This window comes from Melozone crissalis, unplaced genomic scaffold (assembly GCF_028551555.1).
Source record: "Melozone crissalis strain CALT ecotype California unplaced genomic scaffold, PUWL_Pcris_2 ptg000042l_1, whole genome shotgun sequence".
In the NCBI taxonomy this organism is placed as follows: domain Eukaryota; kingdom Metazoa; phylum Chordata; class Aves; order Passeriformes; family Passerellidae; genus Melozone; species Melozone crissalis.
Genome location: NW_026535820.1, coordinates 41162608 through 41173236, shown reverse-complemented (window position 1 = coordinate 41173236; position 10629 = coordinate 41162608). Strand labels below are relative to the sequence as shown.

The window sequence follows — 10629 nt, the reverse complement described above, 5'->3', positions numbered from 1 at the left end:
CAAAAGACACAGAAATTGAAAATCTGTATGCTTGGGATCCCATCGTGTTCTTGAAACCATCTGGAGTCCTTTGTGAGTAAAAGGTTGGGGTATGAGAACAGACACAGGGCTCCTGAATTTTAGAATATAAAATAATCTAGAATGTTAGCAACAGAAGAAGGAAGACACTTGATTTTTTTAAAACAGCATAGAAAGAAATTTTTTTTTAAATATCAAGGTTTTTTCATAAATTAAGTTAGAAAACATTACACAATTGTTAACAATGCTAGATTGGCCTAAGTACCCTAAGTAGACTTCCAAAACCAGTTTAGAGTGAGAAGACACATATTGCATATTGAGATAGCTATCAATTTTAAGAGGTAGATGACAATAATAATCTATTAGCAGTACAACTTTTATGTAAATATTATTAGATATTGTCTGTGCAGTGGCCCTATATTTGTAAGGGTGCAAAGAGAAGGAAAAACACTGCCTCTCTTTTAGTTGCATCTAAAAGCAACTGTATTCATCTAATTCTTTGGTCTACATCACCAGCTCTTCTGGAAATGCAGGTGGGGGGGAATTTAAAGGATTAGTAAGGTAAGGAAAAAAAATAAAACCAACCCTATTTGTGTATGTAGGCAGAACACACCATCCAGACTGCAGTGAGGGTGGCTGAGCTCACAGCACAATCCTCAGGACAGCTTGGCTACATTGAGTGGAAAAGGCAGAAGCCCTCACAGGCAGAAAAAGAAGCATCAGAAGTCGTGCACAGTACTTCCCACGATGCCAATTCAGACTCATTGCCTAATGTATTTATGAAGGTGCTTCACTGCTGGAAAACCATTTCTGTTCCTATTCACCCTGTCCATCAGATTTCTGGGTTACCATTAAGAGGAAAAAGCAGTAAGTAATAGCAGCACTGATGGAAAGGCTTTGCCACAGTGATGATCCGAGTGTGTTGCTAACCTGCCAGCATCTGTAAAATGCTGGCTGTTTCTAAAAGCATCCATCTCAAAGTGTTAAAAGCACAGCTCAGTACAAAAATGGGATGACAATTTTTCTGTCCTTTGGATAGTCTTCAAATTTCTCAAGGTACCATCTGAAAAACAAAGAAAAATCTGATGAGTATTGAGTCTTCAAAACACTGCTGAGGAAATGAAAGAATTGTACAATGTGTTTAATTTAATCCATACATGTTTTTGCCTACAAAAAAAAGCCTTTATAACCTACTCTGGATAGAAAAATGGCATTTACTGCACTCATCCTAATGATATCTAATCACCAAATATAACAAAACTAAGTTACACCTGCCAGCAATGGGAAATCAAACCAACAGATGTGGTGAGATAGGGAAGGAATAACCCATTCTTTCAAAAAGTAGGGTGTTACACATAGTGAGTATTTACATATTTTAAACTTAGAGGGAGAAAAAATAAAATCAAAAACCTGTCATTGCATAATGGCTTCATGTGGAAGCAAGGGATATTTCACACACTGGAAGGAGAGTCCCATTCTGCATAGAAGCATCTTTGGCTTCAGTTAGAATCTGGGTAACCAAACTGAACATGATGAACATTGCACTTGCCTTATTGCTAACACCCCTCAAAGACCATCACTATTTTCAAATCCAGACAATTTAAAAAAATGCAGAGCACTATCAGATATTATTTGTGTTTTCACCTTTCATAACAAGCATGTTTACTCCTATCTTTGAATATTTACTCTGCTTCTCTGAGAGAAACTAACTAAATTCACCTGGGCTCCTCGAAAGTGCAGATATTCATAATAGCAATAGCTAACCAACTCTAAGATCAAAGCTGGAATAAACAGAGCAAAACATGCAATGCATGATAGGTGCAACCTGCATCTAGGGAATACAATTATTACCCTATTTACCCACTTCAGTAATTTATTCTAAGTTTTTAAAATAAACAAACTACACTAACATGTTTCTTCATTTACATGGATTTGCTATTTTTAGTTGCTTGGGTAATTTTTCCTGTACCCCTGTTCCATTTTCATGCATTTTTCCTTTAGTGTAAAAAACTTCCTTGAACAACATTTAGCTTTTCTTGATGTTCTGAAGGAGTGCCATCAAGGCTTAAGATTGATGGAAACCAACCATGGAATTTGAGCTTGAAGAAGGTAATATACAAGGAGAGGCAGGAGAACCTGTCCTTGCTTCATCTGCCAAGGAGGAGACACTCAGAAGTCAATTGGATGAGCCCCGGGCAACTGGGTAGAGCCTTGTGGTTTGCCACACATCAGTTGACTGGACAACCTTCCAATGCTCCTCCCAACTCAAGATACTCTGCAACTCTGCTCACTAATAGCAGGTGATAAAACAGGAAGAGATGGTCAAAGGCAACAGGTTTGGAAGGCTCAGGCTGGATAGTGGAAGAAACTTGTTCACTGGGAGGGTATGACAGACCCAAACATCCTACAAACAAGGAACAGGAAAACCTCTTTCTGGAGGTATTTAGCACTCCATTAGACATAGACATGGCTGCCCTCACAGATGGTCAGTATGTTTTATCAACCCATTTCCTCCTTAAATTAATGTTTATTTCCTCTTATGCCACTAAGTTTCAACATGAGTACCAAAGCAGGAAGCTGAAAATATCCAAAATAAAATTAACATGCTCAAATTCATTTAAGCATGCTATTCCTTAATGAGAATCCTTTCAGGAAACAAGTCTCCCCAAACTATGGTCCTTCTTGTTAGCAGGAAAGCCACACTATACAGTACATGAACAGTCAGAATGTTTAGAGCAGATAGTTCATTAAATGTCATCTATCAGAACTGTTTTCATAATGTGCATACAATTGATTATAGACAATACGATACAGACATGACTATGAAGTGTGCCTGTTAAAGACAGTTTGGGTGATTTTAAAAAAATTATATATTAGAGAAACAAGTTTGAGAAGGGATAGTATTTGATTAATTAAGACAATATTGCTAAACTTGCCTATAATTTTTACAGATCCAGGATGAACTATCTTCATTTAAACACTATTTTGACCACCTTGTTGTACTGTGTTTATGTTCTGTACTATTCTGCTGAAATTCTGCAGTACTTAGTTTTCTCAGAGTATTCTTTATCATATTCTACCCTACAGCAACATTCTCTTTCACAAGACTTGCTCTGCAACATCCCTGTAGGATGAGGCATAATTTGTGAAATGGAAATGCAGTGTGGCATAGAGACAACAGAACTGACAAGGCAGGAACACTTACTTGTGGTGTTGTCTTGCCCTTGAACTCAGGATGAAGAGAGTGCACAAGGCAAATGCAAAGCTTTCAATGGTGCAGCAGGCAAGGGCAAACCCAAACCATTCCAGGATCTCTCCAAAAAAGTTGGCTCCGCTGACATACTCAAACATTCCTCCTGGAAGCAGGACAGAGTTAGTTCAAAATACTTTAGTCAGGATGTTCAATGTTACCTTTTCTGTACACCAAGTAGGAGCTATATCACCAATGTCTCTATTTGATTTTTAAAGGCAGTGGAGACAGCATTTTTCAGTTCAAGCTGCACTATGAAGGAACACTTCAGACCTCATTCTAAGACAGACCTTTTGTAGCTCCACTTTTCCTCTTTAAATAAAGAAAGAAAAGCAGATTTACTAGCATCAGAAGCAAGTGCATGCCTTTGTGAATAATTACCTAATGACATGTTCTTTGATCACATCCTAAAACTTTTTTAAAATACGTAGAAATAGAAAACATGCTCCCCTTGAGCCCCAGAAAATACTCATAGGGTTACTTAGCCTACAATTTCATTTCTTTAAGTACTTTAGAATATAAGTTAATTATGAACAATACTATTAATTATGAACAACACTATTACTATGAAGTAAAGTTCCCAATTTGTTCTCTAACTTGCAGTTATTGCACTTTTGTTCCCATTCCTCATCAGATCTGCTGTTTCAGCCTCTACACTCAGTGAAAATTTGGCAGTCTGTGTTAAATCAATTGTATAGACAATTGTGCATAAACAATTGGTACTCAGCTGCTGGGAATTTTATAAGTCAAGAATTTCACCCCAATTTTAAAGTTGATGTACAAATGGATAACACCTCAGTACATGCTTTACCAGTAGGACTAAACAAACAAGTATTTGGCAAATGTAATAAAGGACATGTTTTGACCTTGCTCTAATTACACTACCTTTGTGACAAAAGAAAAGTGAAATTCTAGCACTTAAACTGGATAAGCAACATCAAAAAGACCAGCTACTCCTGATCTTACAGCAAATACCGTATTTCCTTCAGAACCTTTTTGTACACTGAACACAGTACAGTATGTTCATATTAATTTTTCACATGAGCACTTCCATTTACATCTATTAAAATTATAATTATTTTCACGTTTTGGTGAAAAATAACAGTCTACCTTATATATCTTAGTTCTTACAGTTTTATTAAAAAAAAATTAACAACCAGGAAAAAGCAACAACTATGAAAAAAAATGTAGTGAGATAACAGAATTCAGAGGTATTATCTTTCTGCTCTCAGTGAGTGTAATGTACCCAGAAGAGTGCCTGTTTCCAAAAGTGATAATAAACCTTAACACTTCAATACAGGCTCCATAAGAAAGCCTTTCATTTTCTCCATTTTCCCCCGAAGGCCAGAATTTACAATGCCAAATTAATTTGGATTTCTGTCCTCCTTTCCCTGTGTCTCCCTTTTCAAAACTGTTGCTGTTCTCCAATTACTTCAGGTACCTCCCTCTTATATTGGACATGAGATGGGTCACATGCTGAGTACTTTCTTCATTCCCTGCTGCCCCCACACTGAGTGAATTATTTAGGTCTTTCTGCTCCACCCACCTGCTGATTCTCTGAAAAGTTGGGCAATAGGAAACAAATGGGACATTTTTACCCCTTTTTAAAAACATAGCCAATGTTGGTCAAGAAACCCAAAGATTTGCACAAGCCAAGTGATATAATGAAACAGATTCCTTCTAATATTTGCCTTCAGGGGGAAAAAAATGTTTCCCAAACTATAAAATCACTTCCCATGGTAGAAAACAAAATGCTATTTCCAGTTGCCTCTTATATCATAAATTACTATCTCCTCTAAAACACACCAAGCTTTAGAAGGCTGTTTTCACACAGAATCATTTTAGATTGGAAGGGATCTCTTGAGATAATCTTGTTCAACCAGCACTGTTGAAGCAGGATCAGCCAGAACAAGTTGTCCAGGACTAATCACAGTGTGGTTTCAAGTCTCCCTCCAATCTCTCTGAGCAACCTGCTCCACACCTGTGTGTTTGACCATCCTCCCAGCAATTAAAAAGAAAAAAAAAATTCAGATATAATTTTATGTGCTTGAATTTTGTGTCCACTTCCTCTGGTCCTGTCACTAGGCACCACTAAGGAGAGCCTGGTTCTCTCTTCTTCATAGTATATAAACTTTGGTAAGATCTCCCTGAGCCTTCTCTTCTCCAGTCTGAAGAGTCTAAGCTCTTTCCACTTCTTCTTATATGAGAGATACTTCTTTTTGTTGTACTAATTTCTGTACCATTTTACTTACCTCTTGGTATCTTGTAACCAGTTTCCCCTGGTTTTCTCAGATTTCTGAGAATATGATCAGAATGAATATTGATGGCCATGCCAATCAACCATCCTAAAAAACCTGAAGAGAAATATTGAAAATACTATATTTAGTGCACTGTGTTTGTTCAGAAAACAAACTACAGTCCAATAGCACATTAGGAATATTGTCTCAAAGCAGTAGTAATGTAAGCAGCATAAACAGCTCTGGTGACATCCTGCACAGTCCCAGCCCCACACTGTGCTCTTCAATCATCAGAGCTCACAGTATCAACAGCTCCCTAGACAGGAAATAGCACTTTAAAAATGAAGTTTATTCTTTTGTTGCTAGACTTATATAAATGTATTTATGTGCATATATGCAGATGTAATGTATACATTTCCCTAACTTTGACATAGAAAAATATGCTAAGATTTTACACACTGAAGGAAACAGCCATTTTTAATCTTCCCAGAGGGACACATCTTAGCCCCACTCTCCTTTGACTATGCTACTGATAGCACATCAGAATTTCCCCAACAGATTTCTGTGCAATAAAAGGAATACAACTGTGAAGGAATTAACGGGCCATTTAATCATTCAGCAAAATGGTTTAGCCATTTATTACAGCCTTTCACAGAAACTGAGATTGTTGTCACACTCTGCATCCTTATGTTGCCATGAGGGTGAGATAAATCAAAAGGAATTTAGGATTGGAATCCATTATTTTTATCCCTTGGCAACATGTTACCTATGTTATCTTCCCTTGAAGGCAGCATTCCCTGCTGATAAGGAATGGATAGGATCTGTGTTTTGAGGTTAACCAATCTGCCTCATCTCTGTGGCAGATTCTGTGATTAGTCTTCCTAACAAGACACAATCGTCTGGAGCATCCAGATACCTATGAATATTAGGAGAGACACTGGTAACCACATCCCTTGCCTACAAGATTATACCCAGATATGGACAACGCATACACGCTCCTCAGGTTTGATGTGCAAAGAGAGCAGAGGTGACATGTGTGCTTAGTTGCCTGGTGGCCAGATAAAAAGCTTCATGCAACAGTTGAGGAGCTGATGTTCTGTAACCTGCACCTTGTAAATTACAAGTGCTGTTCTGCTTTGCAGAACTGCTACTAAAGAAGTGTTTTGATGCACAAAAGAGTTAGCCACGAACATTCAAAGGAAGTAGTTGAACAGGGACTTAAAGGAGTAAGAAAAGACATGGCATACTGCAAAGGGTTTGAAGAAGCTAAAGCAAGCAAAGGAAGAAAGGAGTTTCCAACTAAAAGTGCAGACAGATTAGGAAAGGACACAAGGGTGAGGCACAGAGGTGTTGGTGTCCTGTTTATAGGAGCCACCACTTCAGAGTTTCACCAACTCTCTTGGTAAATTCACAAGCTCTTAATTGGCATTCAGGTGTAAGGTTCATGCTGAAAGATTATGACGTTCTTGGTTTGCAAGCTCATGGTTCTGCATTTGAAGCAGAACATTCCTGTTTCTCTGAAAACACACAAGTTCACTGCTGTGAACTAAACCAACACACAGTCCAGAGAAACCATGACGAAATCACATCAAAACCATATTCCTGCTCCAAATCAATTACTGCTGTAGATATAAGTTATTGTGGTCCACAAAACAGACAAACTATATAAAAGGGTTCCACAGTGAGAGGTTACACAGCCCACTAGTCTGCCTTTGACTGATGAGGCAAAACATTCTGGTTTATCTTCAGATGAAAATGATCTTCCTATAAAGATTTCATTAGGAAATTGTACTATCATTTTGACAGCAGGCAAAAGTAGATGTCTAGGAAACAAAAAAATTGAATAAATAAATTACTATGTCACTAAATACCTTAGTCTTTTAATCAGATCCTTCAAGTATAAATGTAACCTCACTTCCCAACTGGGAGTGAATGATCAACCCCTCCACCCCTTCCTTGTGTGGCCAGTTTTGTCATTTGACAAAGCCACCCCCCAATTACAAGGGCAGCTGGATTGGTGCCTGTGTGTGTATCCAGTGTAGATATCCTGACACCAAGGACTTGCAGCATTTGCCATGGCATTATGAACAGTAGTTAGCAGCTACCCTTGCTAGATTTTTTTACTCCATGATTTTGTTACTTTAGTTTAATCTACATGTTAGACAGAAAAGCTTTGCTTTTTCTAAACCTGCATGCTGCTGGCTCCATGTAGGGCTTCAAGCTTCTACATGAAAAAAAAAAAATACCTGACCTGGATTTACTTAGCTCTTAGAGAGTAAAGACGACAATCAGATCATCTAGCACTGCAGAAAGAAGTGTCAGTTCACAGGCTAAAACAGGTTAAAAGGCCTCCAGCTACAACAATGAGAAAATTATGAGAAGACTCATAAAATGGCATTGAAGATACCATAAAATCACAATAAAAAATTAAGACCTATGAAGACAGAGGAAAATGGCACGTGATGTTCTCATAGCATGATTTAACTCACCTGTAATGAAGCACGAGCCACCCAGCCAGCCTGCAGGGTAAGTTGCATAGGTGGTTAAGCTTCGGCCCTGCAAGTACCCGTTGAAAGCACAGAACAGAAGCGCTAACACAAAAGTGAAAAACGGCGTTGGTTTTCCTTCTCGGATCAGAAGGGGAAAGATGAGTGCCCTATAGCGAACAAAGAAAAGAAAATTTATTGTATTAACCACAAAAATGATAGTTTTGAAGTCCAAACATTGTCCACACTACCCTACTTTACAAATTCTCAGCACTAGCCCTTGGTGTCTGAAAGGATAGCTGCACTTGCTTGAATACCTAAAACATTCTTTTATTTTTTTTTTGCCTAGTTGGAATTACAAAACCAGTCCTCTCTATTGTATGGCAGAAATTTTGAACTTCGCATCCAAAGCAATTACTTTGGTGAGAGGAATAAAGACAACTGATATTAAGTACAGTCCATTTTTGTCCCTAAACTCTCAGTTGTATCATCAAGCTTTCTGAGATGAGCTAGGAAACAAGACCCCTCCACTAAATTCCCCCAGCATTTCCAGGGGGAAAGTCAATCCCCTTTAAATTAACCTAATTGACCTCAGTTTCCTCCCCATCCTGTAAGCCAAAACATTAATTGCTTCACCTTGACAGTCTTGGTCTACTCTATGACACCTCTAAAGACGTGACAAACCCTCAATTGTCATCCCATTTGGGAAAGGAATCTTGATTGCTTTTCCTGGGGGATTATGCAAGTAAACAAACTAGCTCCAAACAAGAAGAGCCGGTGAATACTCTTATGCTCTTTCTTGTGGTACTAGCCAACTCCCAATTGTCTATTGATTTAATTATGATCTATAATGATACAGAAGCAGGATCACTGAAGCCTGAGCATTCTTCATGTGTTTTCCACCTACCCAAGGACAACTGCTTCAAAATAACCTTTCCAAAGGAAGTCCAACCCTAACAGCTTTCAAGAAAGAGTAATAAATTCACTACAGGATTATTTAAAGCATGCAACACCACAAGAAACAGAACTAGATAACAGAGGTCTCTTCTAGTCTACACTTACCTACACAAGAGTCCCTTGGGTTTGGCAACAGCAACAAGCAAGTGGAAAAAAAGAAACTGCAGCACAGCTCACCTTTTTGTACAAATCATTGCCTCACATTCCTAGTTATTCCCAGACATCAAGAATGAGTTGAGATCCCATGTAAAAACTAATGTCTTTACGCTTAAGAATAGAAAAAGGGGGAGCAAAGACACAATTGCAGGTTTTCAAAGGCAGCCTCCAGGCCAACCATATGTCATATACCTCCCCACAACAAGGCTGTGGAACACACTTGGTCAAAAGCAAGAGCTTCTCTCAATAAGTACCAGAAAATAACTTATCAGCCACACAAGGGGCTTAAAATAAACCTGACAAACCTAACCCTCCTGTCTTGGCGGCAAATTTACTCGTGGAGTACAACAAGTAGCTACTGTCCATAACTTGAAGGGAACAGCAAGATCGCACCTGGGCTCTAACTAAGCTGCCTTCTCCCAGTATTTTTACAAAATGCCTGAATACTCTTGACTACCTGGCAACAAAGGGCACTCAGCCCCAGCTTTGCCACTATTTTAATGAATCATTGAATACACTGAGCTGGAGGAAACATACAAGGCTCATCCAGTCCAATTCCTGCAACGAACGCTATGTTGAAAGACAATGTTGAACAATATAATTAGAAAATAGCTATTGTTTAGCAACATCAAGATTATATCAGAACAAGGTGCTGAACTTTCCTGGTTGTAACACAGTGACCTTAAGACAGCCTGCTCAATCCACTGCTGAAGCGGGAGGCACAGCAGCAGGAGCAGCACAGGGATGGAGCAGGGCGCTTAGGGAGCGCCAAGAGCATCGCCGGAGCATCGCAGCGCACAGTGCGCACAAGGCAGCCGGCACCGCATGGCCGCGGCAATTCGCCGGGCTGCCGTAAGAACACAGGGCACATCGCAGTGCAGCGAAGCAGAAGAGACGTCAGTAACTATGACACTAAGTAACATGCGCTAGTTAACAGAACCTCAACCCCTTCAGTCAGGAAGCAGCAGCCAGGTACCTCTATGAAGACCGACTCCTTCCCCTGCCCCCAGCCCGCAGGGAGCCCCCGCCATCCGCCCCAGCCCCGCCGGTGCCCGCGGGCAGCGCCGCCCGCCCGCCCGCCGCCGCACCTGTGCGCGTAGTGCAGGAGGAAGCAGCCCAGCAGGACGCGGTTGGGCCGGGCGGCCGCGACCGCCCCGCCGCAGGCGGCGAGCCCGAGCGGGACGAGGAGCGAGGGCAGCTCCTGCAGCACCCAGGCGGGGCGGGCGGGCAGCAGCCAGCCGAAGCGCCGCGAGGAGTACCGGCCGTAGGGCATGGGGATGAAGCGGAGCAGCAGGGAGGAGACGGCGCCCAGCGCCATCAGCCCGTAGGAGAAGAGCTCCAGCAGTCGCCGCTCCTCGGGGCCCTCGGCCCGGCGCCACAGCGCGCACACGCCGCCGCCGCCGGCAGAGCCCATCGCGCTCCGCCGCCTCGGTTCATCTGGCACCGCCAGTGGCCGCCGGGGGCGTGCCCGCCGCCCCGCCCCGCCCCCGCCCGCCCGTTGTGGGTGGGGCCGCGCCGGGCCGGG

General features: G+C 41.1%; 1 protein-coding gene across 1 annotated transcript; it reads right to left on the bottom strand.

Annotated features, from left to right (window-relative positions):
• Nucleotides 1-492: 492 nt before the first annotated feature.
• Nucleotides 493-10518, bottom strand: SRD5A1 (steroid 5 alpha-reductase 1). Its single transcript, XM_054285059.1, has 5 exons — nucleotides 10193-10518; nucleotides 7995-8161; nucleotides 5521-5622; nucleotides 3224-3374; nucleotides 493-1081 (listed from the first exon to the last, which is right to left on the bottom strand). The coding sequence occupies exons 1-5, from the start codon at nucleotides 10516-10518 to the stop codon at nucleotides 1015-1017; spliced, it is 813 nt and encodes a 270-aa protein (XP_054141034.1). The 3' UTR covers nucleotides 493-1014.
• Between the last annotated feature and the right edge of the window lie 111 nt (nucleotides 10519-10629).

Coding starts and splice junctions, on each gene's coding strand:
- SRD5A1 (XM_054285059.1), bottom strand. CDS start 10,518: ATGGGCTCTGCCGGCGGCGGCGGCGTGTGCGCGCTGTGGCGCCGGGCC. Junction 5,623..7,994: donor TGGCTCGTGCTTCATTACAG/GTGAGTTAAATC, acceptor ATTTCTCTTCAG/GTTTTTTAGGATGGTTGATT. Junction 1,082..3,223: donor AGGGCAAGACAACACCACAA/GTAAGTGTTCCT, acceptor TTTGTTTTTCAG/ATGGTACCTTGAGAAATTTG.